The sequence below is a fragment of the Rhagoletis pomonella genome, unplaced genomic scaffold (assembly GCF_013731165.1).
Source record: "Rhagoletis pomonella isolate Grant_MI unplaced genomic scaffold, Rhpom_1.0 Rhpom_scaffold_00008, whole genome shotgun sequence".
Lineage (NCBI taxonomy): Eukaryota > Metazoa > Arthropoda > Insecta > Diptera > Tephritidae > Rhagoletis > Rhagoletis pomonella.
This window is the reverse complement of record NW_023458562.1, coordinates 1,744,286-1,767,348: the sequence shown is the minus strand read 5'-3', so window position 1 is coordinate 1,767,348 and position 23,063 is coordinate 1,744,286. Positions and strand designations below refer to the sequence as shown.

Genomic DNA, 23,063 nt, shown 5'->3' with positions numbered 1-23,063 from the left:
AGAGCGATACCCAAATCGTCGGCATCCGGGTCGTGAATTATTCCCCCGCACCCATAGAGAAATATCTGAAGGTAAGTAATTTTTACACCTTTCTTGTTTGAAGCCATTCTTCGTTTAACTATCATTTTTAACTTTTTTAAGGTCGCATACCTGGAAGGTGTGGCGGCGAGACAGGACGTCCTGCAACGGTAGATGTTAAAGTTGTGTTAGAGGAAGTGGAACTAGGTCCATCGACTTCAGGAGAATGATGGAAAGACGGACGGGAATACCAAAAACTACAGTTCACAAAGCTTTAAAATGCCATCCCTACCACATTCAACGTGTTCAGGCTCTACAAGAGAGAGATACCTGTCGAGGGTTAGATTTTGCCGTGAAATGTTGGGAATGCATGAATCAGACCCCAACTTGTCTAATAAAATAATTTGGAGTGATGAATCATCATGCAAACGTGATGGTTATTTTAATTTACATATCCTTCACAGTTGGCAGATAGACAATCCTCACGAAATGAGAGAAGATCGTTCGCAGTACCGGTACAAAATAAATTTATGGTGCGGTATTTTTAATTGTCAGATATTGGGACCTGTGGAACTGCCGCCAACGCTCAACTCTCACAGTTATTTAGAGTTCCTTCAGGAACGGCTTCCAAATCTTTTGGAAGATGTACCCTTAAACCTGCGGCGAAGACTATGGCTGCAAAATGACGGGTGCCCTGCTCACTACGGGCGTGAAGTAAGAGCTCATTTAGACGAAACTTATCCTCGCCGATGGATTGGACGATACGGGCCAATCACGTGGCCCGCTCGATCGCCAGACCTGAAGCCATTAGATTTTTTCTACTGGGGCTGTCTTAAGGACAAAATTTATTCAAAAACAATTCAAAACGAAGAGCATTTGCGGGAACAAATAAATGGAGCTGCTGCTGAGATAGCCCAATTGAGTTTAAGATCTCTAAAAGCGTTTTTTCCTAAAAGGTGCCGAGCTTGTATTAGAGTAGAAGGTCGCCAATTTGAGCATATTTTATCAATAAATAAAAAAATTTTTCTTCAAACAACTCATGTATATCTTATTTCACGTGAACCCATCCTTCACACAAAATATTGATAGATATAGCCCTTGTTATAGACTCTAGTCCGAATTCCGGTAAGTAACATAAAATAATGTCAGAAGCAAGTAATTATGTACCTTTGTACTATTTAGCATGTCATTTGACGGTAACAAGAGCAAATTCAATATAAATCTATTAAATACATTCTAGCGTGTCTCAGTCCTTTACCCACAAAAGCGGCTATAACTTTTTTTTCTAATCAAAACAGTAAGTGTGGCACCTTTCTGAAATCTTTATTAAATGAGCAATTTTTTATGTACCTAATGTAAAGTTATAGCTCAGTACATTTTTTTTCACCCGAGATAGTCAAAGTTGGGGAAGAAAATATCAAAAAGTAAAAAATCCAGAAATAGTCCTAATTTAATGATGGTTCCTTAATATATTTTAACTACATTGCATTTGAGTATGGAGAGGCAACTATCTGGAAGTATTTTACATAAAAAATTTACTAAGTATTGCCCGGTTTGTAGATGCAGTTAAAGAAAATACATGAAAAGGCACGATTTTTTTTAAATTCAAAAAAATTTAAATATTTCAAAAACGGTGACACTTTTACCTGAAATTTTTTTGTTTATCAGAGAGCTCACCCCCCCACCTACCTTCCCCTAAAATTTGGCAGGTTACTTCTGGGACACCCTGTATAGACTGGTTATGTTTAACAAACGACATATAAAACCAAGTTTCAAACTTTGCACCAAACTTCAATATTCACAATCGACTCCACAATACAATATGCTTAGCTACTAGATCAGCAAACAAAAATTTAATAGTTAATTTGAAGTTTGTGGTACGCCGTTTTCGGTTTAAAAGCAAAAAAACGATTAACACCTAAATTAAAAAAAGGCTGAAAAAGATTATTAACCTAATTTAAAAAAATCGGCTTTTGGAAACACCGATCTTATTTGAACATCCCTATCATAGAGTATCTGTACGAATCTTCATTAAGAACGTTTTAAATGAAGGCTCTCTACGAACTTGGAATTTACGTTCGTCGCTATTCGGATTCAGTAACAGCAATTTCGTAGATTTCACGAAAATCGAACCTACGATGGATACTGTGATAGCCCTGACTAACAATAAACAGAAAATGACGCATTGATTTTTGTATGAGAATTTCCAAGTTTTTATTTGTATAACTGATAAACACCTCCAGAATATATTAATTTATGCTCGCGCACTTTTCGTTGAAGGAAATTTTTTAGTTCATCCTGGGTAAATTCTATCCCAACCCCATGTGATGCAAACAATTTAAGCATCTGATGGATACGATCAAGCGGCAATGAGTCCAAATTTGTCAGCATTCCTACAATGTATGACCAAAATACCTGTAAAAATTTAAAAAGTATTATTTGTGGTATGAATTGAAAGGAACGAACATTTCTTTTATAAATTTAAGTCAAACTAGAGTAGATACATACTAATTATTAAAGTCAGTTGTAATAACTCTAGATTTATTTACATAGGCAAAAGAAGACATGCATTTTTAAAGGGAATGACGAAGAGCCCCCTTTATTAGAAGTTGCTCTTTATATGCTTAGGGCCGTTGTCTGAAGTAACCTTCAACTTTAAAGCTCACTTTATATTTAAAGGTTGGATTAAAAATAAAGCTATGTCTAAAGTTAAGCATTTCTATTATCGGTGTTTGACGTATGTGTGTTTCTTGGTTGTAAACCAATTTAATACCGATAATAAAATGCTTTACTTTAGACACAATCATAAATTTTAATGCAACCTTTAAAAATATAAAGTGAGCTTTAAAGTTACAGGTTACTTGAGAAAACGGTCCTTAGAATATGATCTCGCAGTTAAATATTCCGTTTAAAACGTTTAAAATGTTTCCGTTTGCAATAAAAAAAATGTTATTTAAAAGAGTTTAAGTACGCATTTGATGACGTACATATGTATATTAAGCTATCAGACCTTGGTCACGACGCACAACTCTAACCTATCGGATATTTAGTTGATAATTAGTTACCCAACCAGTAATTGCAACAAAATTAGCCTTATAAAAACTGAAACAATTAGCTGGCAATTGTAGCTAATTGGCAGCAAATTGTCGTAAAATTGCTCATGCAACCCTGTGAAGTGTGTTTAAAGAGAAGAGCAGAAACGAAATGTCAGAAAAATTAAATTATCCTTCTTATTTTTAATAAAAAAGGGAATCTGCAATCAAAACTTAAGTATATTAACTGGAAATGTTTAATATTTCTATTATATGTATATACACCAATAAAATTTTATTAAAATCTCTCCATTTTATTCAGACCAAAGCAAATTGAACAAGTAATAGCCCCGCAAAATTTTGGACAAACAAAATAAAAACAGTCTCAGCCAACAACAACAACAACAGTCAACACCAAACCCAGTGACGCAATTCAAAGCTTAATTGCCTCTGCTAATTGGCCTGCTTGCTGGTAAATGCGCACTTCCACTCCGCTGCGCCTGGGTTCAAGCCCTGGTCAAAGCAACATCGAAAAAATATAGAAAAAAGGTTTTTTCTTAACAACGGCCGTCCCTCGGCAGCCAATGGCAAACCTCCGAGTGTATTTCTGCTTTGAAAAAACAGCTTCTAATAAAAATACAATCGCCGTTCGGAGTCGGCGTAAAACTGTAGGTCCCCCGCTTTGTGGGACAACATCAAGGCGCACGCCACAAAACGGAGGGGAAACTCGGTCAAATACTAACATATGAGTAAGCGCCTATCTGTTGTTATTAATTGGTCTGCTTGAACATACTCCTACCGATTTAGTTGCTCATCATCAGGGCCGAAACAAATAAGCAAGAAGAAAGCTGTTTTAAGAGCTTAGATAAGCACTAAAACATTGATAAATATGCTTGCAAATATGCTCGAAGAACCACATGTTGTGTTTTTTATTAAAAATAAAATTACGCAGAGATAAGAATCATTAATTTCTTTACAAAACTGAATTAAGTTTTTTGAAATACTCCTTATTCTGCATCTAAGATGGTTTACAATTTTTTCGTTTTATCTTACCGTTTGTAAACATTTCTTTAGTTCGACGAAAACCATCGGAATCTTCATTGCTGGAACTTGGGAAATAGTCGAGAATCGAAGGATATCTGTAGCAATCCTTTTTGAAGTTTAAAGCGTCGTACGCATATATTTATCAATAGTTATCAAAACTCCATATAAAAGGTTTGAGAAATACTAAAAAAAAAATTATTGAGCCAAATTTCTTAAACAGTGCGGAGTTCTTAAGAAGTTGGCTACGCTTTCTACTACGGATATTTAAAGTTTTTTGTGATCAAAGAGCACAAGGTAACCTATGTTTTCAACAGAAATATATGCCCGTTCCAACATTTAGTGAAGAAAGGGTGAGATTGCATTCCATGGGCTCGAAAACTTATGCACTAAAAAATCGAAAATATGCGCATATAATATGCACTCAATATTAAAAAATATGCGCCATAAACAAGTAAAATATGCAATTAAAATAAATAACACATGTATTTTAACAAGAAAATAACGAAAACAAATCACTTAAAAACATAATACATATTTATGTATAAAATTAGTTTATAATCAAGCAGCCAGATAAAATTTTGTGTAAATAGAAACATTGAGGGTTGGAGAAAGTTTGCCATTTTGATTCCACAACTCGTGCAACCTGCAGCCATTTACTGGCTTTAATGAGTTTCAGTACGTCATACAGAGAGAGGCAACTTCACTCTAAAACATTCTGCAGGAATGGCTTGCAGAGTATCTCTAGAGATGCTAGCATCATCCTTGCAAGAGCTGGACACTCGCACAGGAAGTGTTCGACTGTCTCTTTTGAGCCAGAGTCATCCCAACTGCGACACCAATGGACCAGTGTCCTGAGCACACTGCAGTAAGTTAGTAAGTATCTTCGTTGTTCATTCGTTTGGTCTAAGTGGGTTGTAGGATGCCCAGAACTGCCGGGTAATCCTGTATGATCCTTTACGGTTCCACCTCTGCTTAGCCTTCGAGTGATACATTTCGGTAATTTTTGCTTTTATCTCCCTGAGCGAAGCGCCTATGTCCACCGCGTGGGACACATTCAGTACGGAGCCGCACCTTGCTAATTCATCCGCTGCCATGTTGATCAGAAATATAGGCCAGATCTCACCTGCAGTCTTCCACTAGTTGAGATCTAATATAGGTAGGAGAGAAACTTCAAAATGCATCTTGTGGTTCAATGTTACTTCAACTATAGAGATTAATGTTTAGTGAGCAAAAAACTCGAGAGGGGGAAATAGTCAAAGATTCAAAGTAGAAATTTTTTTCTTTTATGAAACTAGTTCATAGTTTATCTCTTTTTACTTGTAAAATAAACATTTCTAAAATAAATGTATTTTATGATTATTTTTCGTTTTTTTTAGTGCGTTTTTTGCCTTTTCTGCGATTTCTAGTGCCTTTTCCTGCCTATTTCGCTACTTTATTTTGATTTTTCCAGCCTATTTCGTTATTTTATTTTTCCTTTTTTATAGGTTTCTTGGTCCTAAATATCCGTTCCCTGTTTATAACTATGAAAGCAAAAAACTTTTGTGGGAGTCTCCTTTCCATATCCCTCTCAGATATAAAACCGATAGGATACCACTTTTCGCAACTATGGCTTTTTTCATATTTTCACCGATATCTTAGAAACCAGGCCTGACCCAAAGAAACCATTAAGAATCAGGATAAAATTCTATGTCAGAAAAGTTGTATTTGATTCTTGGTGATTTTTTTGTCGAGTAGTGTAATTATTATTTTTTTTATATTATGTGTTTTTATAAGCGTGAAACACAAATGAATAGCCGGTGTTTGGTGTCAAATTCGGACAAACTAGAGCTAGTAATCTGATTTATTCCGAATTGGACTAACGATTAATAATTTAAATTAATTAATCGTAATCACAACCGATGATTAACGATAAAAAAAAAAAATATCACTGACCGTACAGACTAAGATTTTGCCAACACTGTTTCACAGTTACACAGCTCTGATATTTCTTATGAGAGAAATGTGATTCAACCACACGATAAACGATAAAAATACATTTGGAAATATATATATTTTTTAGTTACAAACCTGAAGTTCTTCTTCTCGCTGATCACTTGCGGAGGCCATAGCTGATTCAACATCTTCGTCACCAACCAGAACATGGCTTAGTTGTTTAGGGTCGAATTGCGATTTTTTCCCGTCGTCTTCTAAAAGTCTGAATATTCCCGGTCGTATTTCGTCTACTATCCCATGTGATATCCAAAACCCAATTCTCCGCCGCAATATTGTAGATGGAACTTTCGTAATCTGACTTAGATCCTCCAACGTCCATTCATCTATATAAAGTTGAATAAATAATTTGTATTCTATCATGTACAAATCTAAAAATTATGATAACCAATTATAAGTACATATTAATAAATCATTATCCAAAACTTGAAAAGAGAGTTAGCGCCACTGTATATTTTGGTGACGTGCAATAATGTCAATTTAATTAATGTCAGTGACATTAATACACAGGCCAAAAGTGAAATAATGCCAATGACATTAACACACGTGCGAACACGGACCGCCGCACATTGGGCAAAAAAGGTTGCTATGGACAAATCAATTTTGAGAGCCCAAATATGAACCGATTTCATGTTTCTTTTTAAATAAAAGATAATTAAATTTCACGTCAATCTATCCATGGCGATTTTTTAAAAAAGCTCTGGTTTTTAATTTATTTATGTTGGAAAATGAAAGAAAAAAATTTTTACGTTTGAATGCTTCTTTGGAAAATACTTGAAATTAATTTCAAATGTCTGCAATTACTTAAAAAATATATTCGTAAACATTTTTCCATAGGATACATTTACTTAAAAAATGTATTTCATTTGTTATCTATAGTAAAATATATTTTGAAAGCCGTTTTTTTCTGTTTGGAAAACTCGAGAACAGCTATAGCGATATTTTTTTAAATTTTGGACATCGACTCCAGACTATCCAAGGATGATAATAGATGAAAAGCAATTTCGATATATCAAGGGGCGTGGCACCTCCCATACAAACTGAAGTTTTCACACATCACATCTTTAGAAGTATTCATCGTAGAGTGCTGCAACTTTCTACAGAGATATAAATATAATAGGCGTGTTTTTTTACACGCATACGTTTCTGCGCTTAGAATTTGTATGGAGCAGTAAGCGACAAACTTTTTGTGCGCTTATGAATTGTTGTCGATTAAATAAAAATTACTTGTTTTCAAATGGAAATTGTCGGTGCTTGTTTTTTTACACGTTAAGCGTAGATGTATATGCTTGTAAAAAAAACACGGCGAATATCAACGCCGAACTCATGGAAAAAATGGGAGTTATTGAAAAAGTGGGCGTGGCACCTCCCATACAAACTGAATTTCTCACAACACATACACATTCTAATGTGAGAAGTTCAGTTTGTATGCGAGGTGCGACGCCCCCTTTCTCAACAACTCCCATTTTTCCCGTGATTTGGGGATCTAATGGGGGCGTGAAGTGAATCTATAACCTTTCCTTCACAAACGACAACCTAACCCACTGCCCGTCAAGGCTTGGTGGTCCCTGTTATCGCTAACGAGGCTCTGTCGACCGGTGCGAGGCGGTATATCCTCGCTCACGGCTGAGCTACCGTAGCGTGGAATGGACCCGGACTGTACGTGACGTGCATCGACGAATGCTCAGGACGACAAGAACTGACCCATATTGGGCGGCAGGACAATCTTCACCTGGCAGTAGGTATAAAATGGAAGTTGTTCCACCCTCAGAGATGCCATCCCGTACGACAGTGCGAGTGTGGATCCCGCCCCCCTCGTGGAGGACGAGACCTCGCTGGCACTTATAAAATGTCAAAATGTGGATGTCATCTCTGATGACTGGACGATTGTCCGAGGCCGCGCTCGCGACAAAGATAACGGCAAGGACCTGTGGATCAAGATCGATTCACAATCCCTGCAGATCTTGCGTCGCAAAGCCGGTCAGGTAAGATATGGCATTGGTCCCCTTAGGGAGATCATCCCCGACGCGGAAGGTGAATCCGAAAAGCATCGGAGGATCTGCTGCTCTTCATGGGTGAGGAAGATGTAGACGTGGCCCTAATTCAAGAACCCTGGCTAGTGGCGGGGAGGGGCACAGGTCTATCCACTATCCGTTTTGAGCCTCTCACCCCACATACTGAAGGTAAAATTAGAAGCTGTATTCTAGCTAAGAAAAGCACTAATATTCTCTTTCTTCCCCAATTCAGCGATGCTCAATAATTGAAAGCCAAACCAAACAAAATGTCACGTTACAACCAGGGTAGGCAAAAACTCGGAGTTCGAGCGAGCGAGCGAGCAAACTCCTACTCAATGCCTCGCAGGCAACGAGGCGCTCGCAGTTCGTACTCTTAGCAGCAATGAGGCGAGGCACGAGAAGTTTGGCTTGCTCGGCAAACGAGCGAGCGCCGCTTGTTTGCACGCCCTCCTATTAAACGAGTGAGGCTGCAGTGTGTTGCCTCGCTCGCAGTGCCGAGGCGATTAGCTGTCTGGATACACGCTCGGCTAGGTAAGACGCAAGGTTCATAGAATAGAAGGTTACGACATGGTGCTGTCAAAAATTTGTTTTCCTCCAATGACGTAGTTGCGAAGTGAGTTCTGATTGGCTGAAATATTTTACGAAGAAGGAGCGTACACAAAACGCAAAAATATAGTTGCCGTATAGCATATTTTAGGAGTCCTAATCAAATGGGCATTTTCGATATAAAATCGTGGCAAAGCTTATTATAACAACATAAAATGTTATAACTTCACGTGAAACTGGATTAACATAATAATATTCGTACTATAGTAACAAATCAAATATAAATCGAATGCTTACTGAAATTTGCTGGTGATTTTATTTTTGAAAGTGGGCAGAATGCACTCGCGCGTTTTTAAATAAAAAACGTTCTTATTCTACCCCCCTTTTTTCCCCCCTTTTTCTAGAATTCGCGTCCGCATACTAAAATTTTCCCGAATTCTCCTTTCTGTGTTGCCGAAGAAGAGGGACTGAACATCTTTTGCAGAGAACACTTTTCGCTACCGAAATTGCAGTTCATCTTTGGACACAGGATAAAACGTAAAATTACCTTTTCAGCCTGATTTTTGCAATCAAAAACAGCGCACTTACATTTTTAATAATTTAAATAAACTCAAAGACGCAGAAAAATGCACAAACTTCAACACAAATTGTCAAACGGTAAATATCAGGGTTAGACATATTTGAAATAAAACGTGATGTATTTTTGACTAAAATAGTGTATTTTTATAAGATAATTTTTTAGGAATCTGGCAACTCCAAAAATTGACCCGTCCACGTCATCAAGATGGTGGCCATGGCTGATGTCGTAACCTGTATTCTATGAACCTTGGGTAAGACGAGTGAGCGACGAGCGAGCGCTCCGTGTGTACTATACAACATCTGCCTTTTAGTGCATAAAAATGTGTGAATGTATGTCAAAAGATTACCGAGTAGAAATCGGTTGCAAGCATTCATGAAGCATGCATGCTGTATGAGTGAGAAAGTGTAAGCAATTCATGAGCGGCCATGAATTTCCCGCAAATAAAGTCAAATCAGGTGAACTGTAAGCGAACGTACTTTGTTGATATTTTAAGTACATTTCTCTATAAATTTGACTACTATACATCATAACAAAATGCTTGTAATATTTTCAGTCTTGTGCAAAAATTTTAGCGAACGGGCTAAACTAATAGGACTTTTATATGATATTGATTTGCATATGTAAATACTTCCGTTTTGTTTGTACTCGTATGTGCCATATATTAAAATGTATCCGAAAAGTAGAATTTACATATGGAAATATATGTATATCGTGTTAGAATGCTACTGTTCCATTAATGCAGCATTAGTACTTTTGCAAGTACTAATTATGTGTATTTTTGTATGCCTGTATACTAGTGGCTTTGCATGTTTAAACATTAATACAGCCATATACAGCAGAAGTACAAGTGTATGGTTACCCTGGATTTGCCCAGAATTGTTTTTCTTTCGGAATTTCTTAGCACTTTTAAACAAACTTTCACCCTGATTCCTACAATCTTTATGAAGAGTCGACCACTTATTTGCATACACGCGATTAATATGTTACGAAAAAATGAACTTTCAAAACAACCAGTCCATTTACAGTTATTTTTTATATTTTTCTTCAAATAGTGCAACGCCTACTGTTTGCGTAACCATATGGTTACACTGGGCAGATTCGGGTTATAGTACGCATACGCTCTGAGAAACCACACATGTTAAAGGAAATGAAAGTACATGGGTTTCACCCCATGTCTTTATACAAATATGAAAAATACTTTATGTAAAGATGTTATGCTCTCAGCTCTATTTTTACTATAGACGTGATAGCAGCATACGGTAGGCAGCTGTATAGCTTGGGTGTTATGGAGTGAAATGCAATAATAATTTTTTGGCACTGCAGGTGTTTTAATTTAGGTTAAAATAAATCCAATAGATTATATAATAGAAGAAATACTATCTAATATCTTATGAATAATAACTCTAATATGATTTCACAGCATTTTTTTAATACTTCAAAGTATCTATTAACATAAATGCATTTTCCAATTAAATTATAATACATTTTATTTTCGACCAAGTTTCGGGTTTTACTTTAAGGCATTCTTGTTTATTGTCATTACAAAAGCTAAGTGAACTGGAAACTGATAAGCACCTACCATTGATATGTTTGCATACCAAATTTCAATTGTATGTGACTTATGGTTCCGAAGTTATGGCTGATTAAAAATTCTACGACTGTGAGATATGCCACGTCCCCTCCTACAAAGTCATTTATATGTACCTTACTATAAGCATCTACCATAGATTTGTCTGCATACCAAATTTCAAGTTCATGTGACTTATGGTTCCGAAGTTATGGCTGATTAAAAATTTGCAGGCCTATGGGAGGTGCCACGCCCCCTCGCAAAATTCACACCATATTTGCAAACAAAACCATACCTATAACCTTTCCGGGGTAAAAAGAAATAAGTGTGCAAAGTTTCGTCCGAATCCGTGTAGTGGTTCAAAAGTTATAAGGTAATAAACAAACAGACATTCACATTTATATAGATAGATTATTGTAATAGGCGAAGACTGCGATTCCGCACATGTTTTTATTAGTAACGGAGATATGCCGTCGTTGACCAATTTTGTTGACGTTTTGAGCAATTTTATACAGTTTATAACATCCGCAATAGATACGTTTAAATATCCAAAGTCAGTGGGAGCAGCAATCCCTTCAAGAAGAACTTCACTAATAGCGGACTCATTAGGATCAAAATTGGATGCAAAAAAGTCAGCGAAAAGATTTGCGGTTTCGATGGCGGAGTTGGACCTTTACCTTTAATCGAATGCTAGATACACTTTTCTTGGATTGAAAGAAATTCCAGAAAGATTTTGGATTACGTTAAATATTACTTTCACATTGTAAAATGAATTGTTTGTATAGGAACTTATTAAGGCAGTCAAACTCATTCATATAAGATCTGCTTCATTTGAAATCTGGCAGTACTACATAGCACAACTTTGTTATCGACTACTCGATCAGCCGGTTATTTACTGTGCTGATTTTGCAATCGTTGTTTTTATTACAGTTAATTTTCATATGCGTAACTTTAAAAATAAGTGATGTGGAGAGAAAAGAACTTCAGAAAAGAAAATTGATTTTGGACGAATTCATGCAAAATCTACACATCTCCCAATGTCGGTTAGTAAAATTGCTGAAAATTGGAAGGTCGACGGTACAAAATGTCAAAATGTTGTCAAATATCAAGAAAAAATGGCAGCATTGAGAGTAAGGCGGAATCTGGCGGCACTATAAATAAAATAGTGTAGAAGGATGTTCTAAGGACTTTGAAAAGGAATCCGAATCTTTCTGAACACGTTGTTGCACCTGAAGTGTTGTTCTAAAAACCTGTATTGTTTTGGCCTGATTTGGCAACAAGCCATTTTGCAAAAAAAGTTTTATACACAAAGAGCAAGAGTTTTATACACAAAATAAAATCAACATTGTACTAAAAGTGTACATTCCTCCGAATTGCCCAGAGCTGCAAACGATCTAGCGTTATTGGGCCCATATGAAATCAAAATTAAAAAAACAAAATGCACGGCTTCAAGAATAACGCAGTTCCGCAGAATGTGGCGAAAACAGGCTCAATCGATCAACGAAAGGGATTTCCAAGTATTAATGGCGGGTGTCATTTCTAAAGTACGGGTATTTTGACGTGGAAATTAATTCTAATAATATTTGTAAATCTTGCATTTAAATAGAAATAAAAGAAGGTTCTAAAAAAGTTTCCACTAAATTATTCCCATCTAAATTAGTTTTTTGTTAAGTAATACCTGCCAGATTTCAACTGAAGCAGATCTTACTGAAAATATTTTCTATATTCATCGGCTTTATTAGTGGTTTTATACATTTTATAAAACGTATTCCTTAAATTTTTAAATTTTTTTAGTCCCTTTGTATACCAAGGCAACTTATATACTTTCTTTGGCCGGATCGGAATATTTGCTTTAAATATCTTCAATACTTCAGTCAGAAAGATTTCGTTACAAGTTGAGGTATCAACCTGCATGAATAAGTCCTCCCAATTAATATCGCACAGCAATTTATTTAAATTAACTGTTGCACTCTGCCGAAGGGCTAGAAAGAAATTTATAAAAATTTATCTCTAAGATTAAAGGAACATGGTGCATGCTTCATTCAGAAACTGGAAAACACACTCAGACAGGCTGAACTCAAAGTTATTACTTACAAAGATAAGATCTAAGATTCGTGAGAGTTTGTTCTTATAATAGTTAATTTGGGCCAGATCGAGACCAAAGAGATTATCTATGACATAAATTTCATAAAATAAGGGGTGATAAAATTAACATCAGTTATATATGACCAATAAACCTGTGATAAATTGAAGTCGCCTAAAACGCTTAAGTGGTTGTCACCAACGGAGCTCTGCGCAAGAGTAGTTATATTGTCGTTGTGTGCATAATATATGTAATTCATCAGAACTGAGTGGTGGAATATATGATGAACAGATGTAAATCAAGCCCGCACCACTTCTAACAGTGATACATAGTTGATCCAGAAGTGTGTCCCCATTTTGGAGAGTAATAAGATCGGAGCTTAGTGTACGATTGACAGTAATAATAACCCCACCATCTCTAGCGTTTCCTGTTTTGATTGGATCTCTGTCTTTCCGGTATAAATTATAAAGATTCAAGTCACATACTTCGGCGTCGAATATGTCAGCCTTTAGCCATGCCTCTACAAGTACAATTATATCGTAATCGCATTGAGCCATGAACGGAGTAACAGCCTTCAGCTTGGTTCTCATACCAGAGACGTTTTGATAGTAAATTTTTAGAGCGGAATTACCCTTACCCTTTGCAAGCGGTGTGTTTGCAAAATGTGTTGGGATCAGTTCACAATTTATGTTAGTGCGTTTTTTTCGACCTCTTTTTGAAAAAACTGGAATGGGCGCACTTTCATATTCGCCGGCCAAAGCAAAGTGGTGGACGGCGGAACTAAGGCAACTTAGGACAGCAGCTAGGAAGGCCTTCAATGGAGCGAAGTTTGCCAAGGACGTGGAGGATCGTCGCAACTTGAACGCGTTCAAGAAAGAGATTAAAAAAGGCAAAGAAAGTATCGTGGTCCAAAATAAGTGAGGACCTCGAAACGACTACTGCAGCCGCGAGACTAAAATGGTGCCTCTCAAAAAACCCTGCTCCTCCCGGTTTCCTGGAGAAGCCAGGAGGAGGGCATACCGAAATCAGCCTTGAAAAACTAGAAACTGCTGTGGAACCTCGTGCTTAACGATTTCCTGCTCCGCACATCGAAAGCCATCAAGGTCGTTGCCTATGCGGATGACTTAGTCATTTTGGTCGTGGGGAAACTCCGAAGAGCGGAAAAAAGGCGCTCATTGCGCTCTACTTCTATAAGGCTGATATTACACTGGATTTATATGGCGGTGGTTAGACCCATTCTCACCTATGGTACGTTGGTATGGTGGCAAGCGGTTGACACCAAAATCCATCTACGTAATTTGCAAAAGGTGCTACGACAGGCATGCTTATGCATAACGGGGGCGACTTACTTAACGCCCCAGGCTTTTTTTTGAAAATCGCCACGGGTAGATCGACGTGAAATTTTATTATCTTTTATTTAAAAAAGAAACTTGAAATCGGTTCATATTTGGGCTCTCAAATTTTGTCCCACTTCGCGCCGCAAAATGGGGATTTTTCGACAAGTTTTGTTCAAAAATCCTAGAGAAGACAATTTCTGACCGAGTTTTAATAATTTTTTTTTAAATGCTCGTAACTGATTTAGGAAGAGACTGTCTAGGCCCGAACTTCTATTTTTTCTTTTAATATATCAACACGCACCCTTAAACTAGGCATTTTTAAGAAAAATTCAGAGAAACTTTAAAAACAAAAATTATATGTATTCAAACTCGGTTTGGCACTTTTTTGTTGTATTTCTAATCAATACATACATCAGGCAAGTACGCAAATTTCCAACCCTCTTAAGGGGCTTTGATAGCTGCTTGACTGTCATCCCCTATATATGTATACTAGCAGACCCGGCGAACTTCGTCCCGCCCAAAATTTTTATATATTTTATTGAAACTTTTTGGTCCAACATTTTCACCAACAATTCACGTTTACGATTTTCATTGGCACATTTGTCTGCTAAGATTAAGGTTTGGTGGTCATTTGCCGCTTTAAATAACCTAAGGAAATTCTTATATCCGTTCTTGAAATTCTCCAGTTGTGCGGCATTTCATAGCACGGTTATTCGCAAAGCGAAATAAATTTTTTCCTCTTCACTCCCTGGCGGCAACAATGACCCGGTTCTATAGTGAATGTCCTAGAAGCTTTACAGTATAGTAGGTGGCAATTTCAAAATGGGTGCGAATCATTGTTCTACAGAAATGCAATATACATATACTTATTTCAGACGAAATACCTTAAAAGTTTGAACGCATAATAATATTGGAAAATCACATCCATTGGGCCAATTGCAACGCAGGAGCGTTCGATATACTCAATGGTGCAACAGGTAGATTTAATCTGACCTTCACGGCCCCTTTTCTCACTTGGCTATTTTTAGTAATAGCTCGACTTCAACACCACTTGGCAGCACGTTTTTGCAATAGTATTGCATACATATTTAAAACATTAGCCAAATCGGTTCATAAATAAGATTTTTAGTAATAACTCAACTACAGCGCCAACTGTCGGATTAAATTGTGAAACTAAACCATCCAGAGACCCACTCAAATACACAAAAAGTTTCGTTAAAATCCGTACAACCATTTAGGAGATCACTCACAAACACACCTACAGAAGAATAAAAAAATGCATTCAAAGTTAGCTAAAGGTCGGTACGTTTGTAGGCCTCACACCCCTTTTCAAATAGCCCAAATTTTCTCCATGAGTATGGGCTTGATTTCAACTATATACATATCTCCATACGAAGTTCCAGTATTGTACCATGAATACTTTCAGAGATATGCAGTATAAAAATTCGATTTATATGGGAGGTGCCACGCCCCCCTTTCCAAGAGATGCCCTCTTTCTTCATGAGTATGCGATTGATTTCGTATATCTCCATACCAAATTCCAGAACTCTACCATGAAGACTTCCAAAATAGGCAGTATGAAAAATTCGGTTTGTATGGAAGATGCCACGCCCCCTTTTCCAATAGTTCCAATTTTTCTCCAAGAGTATGCGATTTATTTCGTAAATCTCCATACAAAACTCTAGAACTCTACCAAAAAATTTCCAGAGATAAGCAGTATGAAAAATTTCGTTTGTATGGGAGATGTCACACCCCTTTTTACAATAGCTAAAATTTTTCTCCAAGGGTATGCGATTGATTTCGTATATCTCCATACCAATATTTTGACAGTATCCGTTGTTTCTGATTGGCGCAAAAAAATCTTGCCTAGTGACGAATTCGCTCCTCGATATGGTCGTTACTTAAAGCTATTTATATTCGAAATTGCATGAAAATTGGAAAACAGGGATCTATAAGCTTATCCAGGCAAAAAGCTACCTACGTACCGAATTTTAAGCAAATCGGACCATAAATACGATTTCTTCGAACAGATCGGTCCCTGGTCCACTGCTCGGACAAAATGGATCATATATGCTAATATATGCTAAAAAGCTACCTACGTACCGAATTTTAAGCAAATCGGACCGTAAATACGATTTTTTCGAATAGATCAGTCCCTGGTGCACTTCTCGGAAAAAATGGACCATATATCCTAATATATGCTAAAAAACTACTTACGTACCGAATTTTAAGCAAATCGGACCATAAATGCGATTTTTTGGAATAGATCGGTCCCTGGTCCACTTCTCGGAAAAAATGATCACATATGCTAATACATGCTAAAAAGCTACCTGCGCATCGAATTTTAAGCAAATCGGACCGTAAATTCGATTTTTTTGAATTGATCGGTCCCTGGACCACTTCCCGGAAAAAATGGGTCATATATGCTAGTATGTCATAAAAAGCTAAATTTTACTAAATTTTAAGCAAATCGGACTATAATAAGATTTTTTCGAATAGACCGGTCCCTGGTCCACCTACCCGAAAAAAGTAAAAAATTTTAGCCTAAAACATGGTGCTACCGAAAACTATTTGTATACAAAATTTCATGAAAATCGGACCAGCCGTTCGCGAGATTACCTGTTACAAAAAAAGGGACTTCTCTTTATATAATTAGTATAGATTAGTATAGATAGTATAGATATAGATATAGATAGAAGTATAGATATACATATATGTATATATGAATACCTAAAAACAAGGTTCAAGGTCAAACATAGAATATTCAAAGGAAAAATTAAAAAAAATGTATATACATGCATATAAGTTTTTTGGGTTGCTGAATCCGAATTTGTTATCCGTTGTCCTTGTAAGGTCAAATTGAAAGTCAGTTCAAAGTCGAACGTACAATATTCACCGAAAAAAATCTCGCAAAATGGATACCTTTGTGGGTACTACCTACGAGCGAAGTCATGTTGGCCTTGATTTATTCATCTGCCCTGAATTGCTGTCATTTTGGTTGTGGTTGAAGCGTGACATTTTGATTGGTTTGGTTTTAAATTATTGTGCGTGAACCTTTATTTAAGATGCTTCTTGCAATTATTGTGTGAACCTTGATTTCCTCATCTGCCCTGAATTGTTTTGCTTCTTAATTTCAGCTTCTTTAATTTCATCTGCACATTATTTTCAATAATAGTATTTACTTTTCGAATATTTGTACTTTGCGAATATTTTGCAAAACTTGCAGATGTTGGTCTCCCACGTTTACCAATCTTGCTTAAAACAAAGTCTTCTGTTAGCAATTTTTTTCTCGAAAATTATTAGTGTTATTACAAACTTTGTTTAGCTTTGCTTTAAAACCTAACTGTTTATTTTATAATGTTTCGTCATCAGTATCTATAGCATAGTCATTTTTCATTAAGGCTTATAGGAAATTTTAACTCATTCACGATTATTTTCAAAGCCTATAAAAAGAAAAAATTTTAAAAATAAAGAAAAAGTTAAAACAAAATGTCAGGTTACAGCCACAAACAAAATTAATTTTTAACTCATAATGTTTTGCTATTAAAACAATTCGGGGCAGATGAGTAAATCAAGGTTCACACAATAATTGCAAGAATCTTGAATAAAGGTTTACGCTCAATAATTGAAAGCCAAACCAAACAAAATGTCACGTTACAACCAGGGTAGGCAAAAACTCGAAGTTCGAGCGAGCGAGCGAGCTAACTCCTACTCAATGCCTCGCAGGCAACGAGGCGCCCGCAGTTCGTACTCTTAGCAGCAATGAGGCGAGGCACGAGAAGTTTGGCTTGCTCGGCAAACGAGCGAGCGCCGCTTGTTTGCACGCGCTCCTATTAAACGAGAGAAATCGGTTGCAAGCATTCATGAAGCATGCATGCTGTATGAGCGAAAAAGTGTAAGCAATTCATGAGCGGCCATGAATTTCCGGCAAATAAAGTCAAATTCAGGTGAACTGTAAGCGAACGTACTTTGTTGTTATTTTAGGGTACATTTCTCTATAAATTTGACTACTATACAGCATAACAAAATGCTTGTAATATTTCCAGCTAAGTGAACTGGAAACTGATAAGCACCTACGATTGATATGTTTATTATTATTATTCTAATACAAACACAACAACCATGAGTTATATTTCGAGTGTTTGATACTTAATTAGTATATAACATTAAACCAAATGGAAAAATATTTAAATGACCTATTGATAGGAACGTTATTTTATACGCAAATACATTAAAGACTTACATAACTAGGGCGTAATAATAATATAAAAAATTAAGAATTACAAAAGCCTGGGAAAGGAAATATTTAAGAGGGAGAAATGACTGAATTGATGAAAAGGAAAAGGTAGTGAAAAATCAGAGATGAATAAAGGAGTAACTGGCAGATGATATATGTACACACTTGAGTAATCATTTTGTAAACAATCGCATTAGTTCAATTCTGAAGTGCAATGTTGCTTTTACGCCCCTGATCTCCAAAGGTAAAGTATTCCACAGACGGACTGCATACACAAAAAACTGGCGCTCAGATACTTTGGAATTAAAGGTCGTATAAAATAATTGCGAAGAACGCGCTGATCGAGTTGCTTGAAATCGTTCATAGAGGTAGAGGTGGTTTAACAACATTTTATGTAGTTGTATTAGAACCTTGAGTTTCAAACAGTTATTAAAGGAGATTGAATATATTCTTATAGCATGTTCAGAGATGTGATCTCTGCGCTTAATACCAAAAATATATCGGGCAATATTATTAAATAAGACATTGAGCTTTCTGTTGCGCGTAGTATCGCAATTAGCATACAGTTCGCAACCATAAAGCATGGTTGGAAGCAAGTATGTCTTGGCTAAGAGCAGTCTGATTTTAATTGGTGTAAAGTACTGGGTAGTCCATAAGGAGCGCAACATTCCGTACACTTTGCCTATTACTGTAAAAATGTGGTTCTTCCATGTCAATGTTCTGTTGAAAGTCACGCCCAGGTTTTTGGCAGCATCAACGAAATTTATTACCGAATTTCCTACCATTGTTTTTGAATAATTGTCTAGCTCAAAGTGGTTTTTGTAAATTGTAATGCACTGGGACTTGCTCGGATTCAATATTAGGCCATTATCAGTAGCCCAGCCATTTAAACGACACATATCAGCATTAAAATTACGTATGCAGGCATTAATTGATTTTAGTGAGCAATCCAGATATAATTGCACGTCATCTGCGTAAACATTCACTTTACAATGTTGTAGAATTTTCGGTAGATCGTTAATATATAGGACAAACAACAGCGGTCCAAGTATTGAGCCTTGCGGCCCACCTTCAATAACGGACAAGAAGCTAGACACAGAGCTACCAACGCATACCGCCTGTGACCTCCCTTGGAGATAAGATCTGACCAGGCTTACAGCTTGGGAAGAGAAATTAAAAAGATTGGTGAGTTTTAAGCAAAGTAATGTGTGGTCACCTATTTGTCGACTTTAAAGCCGCTTTTGACAGCACTAAAAGGAGTTGCCTATACGCCGCTATGTCTGAATTTGGCATCCCCTCAAAACTCATACGCCTGTGTAAAATGACGTTGAGCAATAACACCTGCTCCGTCAGAATTGGGAAAGACCTCTCCGAGCCGTTCGCCACAAAACGGGGTTTCAGACAGGGCGACTCCCTTTCATGTGACTTCTTTAATCTGATGTTGGAGAAGATAATAAGAGCTGCAGAACTGAACCGCTCAGGAACAATTTACTACAAGAGCGTGCAATTGCTGGCTCATGCCGAAGACATCGACATCATCGGTAACAAAAACCGCGAAGTCTGATCTGCCTTTTCCAAGTTGGACAGGGAAGCAAAGCGAATGGATCTGGTGGTAAACGAGGACAAGACGAAGTATCTCCTGTCATCAAACAAACACTCAGCACATTCGCGCCTTGGCACCCACGTCACTGTTGACAGTTACAATTTCGAGAAAGTAGAGAATTTCGTTTACTTGGGAACCAGCATTAACACCGATAATAATGTCAGCATTGAAATCCAACGCAGAACCACCCTTGCCAACAAGTGCTACTTTGGACTGAGTAGGCAATTTAGGAGTCTATGAGTCACTCATCATGCCCGTGCTAGTATATGGCACAGAAGCATGGACAATGACAACATCCGATGAGGCGGCTCTTGGAGTGTTTGAAAGATTTTGCGGAAGATTTACGGGCCTTTACGCGTTGGCGACGGCGAGTACCGCAGACGATGGAACGATGAGCTGTATGAGCTTTAAAACGACATGGACATAGTGCAGCGAATTAAAATACAGCGGCTCCGCTGGCTTGGCCATGTCGCTCCAGCTCTGAAAGTATTCAACTCGGAACCCGCTGGTGGTAGCAGAGGAAGAGGGAGGTCCCCACTGCGATGGAAAGATCAGGTGGAGAAGGACTTGGCTTCACTTGGCGTTTCCAATTGGTGTCAGTTAGCACAGAGGAGAAACGACTGGCGTGCTTTGCTGAATTCGGCCAAAATCGCTTAGGCGGTTACAGCGCCAAAAAAGAAGAAGAATGTGTCATTCCCACGACAGCCGGTTCTACGTACCGGAATGACTCGGGTTTCACCCGACCAAGGGCTGTTGTTTCGGCGATCTAACCCCGTTTAGGTCGGCGAAGTATCTTAGAAGTTGTCCGTCCATAGGGCTACATTCACTACGTATTCTCCTACTCAGGGCTGGCATCGAGTCAAACCCTGGGCCAGAAACATACACCTGCTGTGTATGCCGGAGACGATTACACCACAACTCCACCTCAGTCAAGTGCAGAGAACGTATATTTATAGAGAAGGTCCAAGAACTGTGAATGCCACATTTTTCGAGCCAACTAAACTGGCGAAGCGCATTTTAAGAGCGACAAATATTTGGAATACTTAACAGCGAAAGCAAAATACAAAGCAAAAAAGAAGAATGTTAACAGAGCTAAATCTCAGAGAGAGAATTCGAATGTTAATCAGTGGGTGGAAATCTAAACGCACAGGTTGGAGGTTTTTGTTTTTGTAAAGTTTTTACTTCTTTTTTGAATTGGATTTTCTTCAAATTCGCAAAAATGCCAATTTCAAAGGAAAAATACCAACGGCCATTTAGTTTGACGAAAACTTTCTTGCCATCGGAGTATTTTTCAAACTTTTTTTGATTTCGACCTCAAAAATGGCACCGCGAACGCGAAAATGCCGCGCCCACTCTTGCCAAAATATGAATAATGATTTCCGTTTTTTTTCTTTTCCACAGGATCCCGGAGAAGCCCTTAGATGGATGGAGAATATGGGGATCGACCCCATGAAGAAGCTGCCACCCCACAACTCCTTCGTATGCATCCAGCATTTCGAACCCGAAGTAGTGGGTGGAAAATGCCTGAGGAAGGGTGCCCTTCCAACGCTCAACTTGGGTAAGTTAATAATCATATAATAAAAGTGCATATTAGGCAGGTTAGTTTTTTTTTTCATAGGCCGGTGAATTAATTTATAGTGGCGAAAAGATTGTTTAATGTGTTTAGTGCGTTTCAAAATATAGTTTTAAAAAGTGAAGAGTGCTCCAGATGAAATACATAAATATTAAATATGTATTTAAAAGTCAGTGGAGTCACGTCCTCCTTAGTGAATGCGTATATATGTTTTTACATACATACATTCTTATATGAAAACGCAACAGTGGTCACCAAAATAATCCGGCATTCTGTCCATTTTTGACAATTTTTCTTTTATAAAAGATTAATAGACTTTAAAAAAGGCAAAAGAAGCCCATTACAATTTATAATAATAATGTGGATATTTGAAGTGTCTTAAAATTGGCGTTGATTTTTTATAATTATTTTGTTGGCGCATTGTATTCGCGTATGTATGTACATATATATATATTCTTATATGAAAACAAACAGTGGTCGACAAAATAATGCGGCAGTCTGACCATTTTTGACTACTTTTAAAGTTTGAAATCTCGATTTGAGCTACATATCCTTTTATAAAAAATTAAGAAACATTAAATAAAGGCAAAAGACGCCAATTACAATTTATTATTATAATGTGATGTGTCTTAAAATTCGCGTTGATTTTTTATAATTATTTTTTTGGCGCATTTTATAGCCTATTTTTTCGATATTTTAATAATTTTTCTTCCTCAACCAATATACAATTTTTGGTAGGTACTTAGCAAATTTTTCGGAAGATTTTTTTTACGGAATAATTCTTTTTTTATGCATTGGAATTGCTTTGATTAAATTAAATCGAAATTGTTTTATACATTTTTTCAATATTTTCATTATTTTTCATACTGTTAGATACTTACATTTTTTTTCTTGGAATAATGTCGGGAGGTGAAGTTTGTATATAAAAACGTTTCTCAATTAGGGATAGATGGAAACCCTCCGCATAGCTGTACCGCTTCCAAGCCCAAGCGAAGCTGCTGTATCACGGGCTGTGTTTCTCAGCAAAAGCGCTTGTTTGCCTTTCCTAGGGCTGGAGAACTTCGGCAGCGTTGGGCCCTGGCTTGCAAAGTACAAGCGTTAAACGCCGACCGATTATTCGTTTGCCAACGCCACTTTGAGCCGGAATTTTTGGGTAAATTTAAACTTTCAGAAGGTGCGGTGCCTTCATTGTATTTAGAGTCAGACATCACTAGAAGTCGGGCGCCTAGTGTTTGTTCTGAATGGGTTTTCCCCCCGGTCACAAAAACGTATTCAAGACGCGTCGTTAAAGAAGAAAACGGCGATATAACTTTAGAAGAATTCGAAAAATTTTCACTTCTCGCGGAAAAAAGCGCGCCGCGTACGGGAAATGAAATCTGTTTGGGCTTAAACACCACTTCCGCCAGCGAACGATTTGCTCAAGCCACTCGATATTATCG

The 23,063-nt window shown here is 37.3% G+C and overlaps 1 protein-coding gene across 5 annotated transcripts in view; it reads right to left on the bottom strand.

The window, feature by feature from the left end:
- Positions 1 to 2,203: 2,203 nt before the first annotated feature.
- The window catches only part of LOC118744102 (anaphase-promoting complex subunit 2), a 508,470-nt gene continuing 487,610 nt past the window's right edge, over positions 2,204 to 23,063 (bottom strand). For all 5 annotated transcript variants that reach the window (XM_036476830.1, XM_036476827.1, XM_036476831.1 and 2 more), the window contains 2 exons: positions 6,162 to 6,409; positions 2,204 to 2,433 (listed from right to left, as the gene is read on the bottom strand). In XM_036476830.1, the coding sequence (XP_036332723.1) occupies positions 2,233 to 2,433; positions 6,162 to 6,409 (449 nt within the window). In that variant the 3' untranslated portion in view covers positions 2,204 to 2,232. The remainder of the gene's footprint in view (positions 2,434 to 6,161; positions 6,410 to 23,063) is intronic.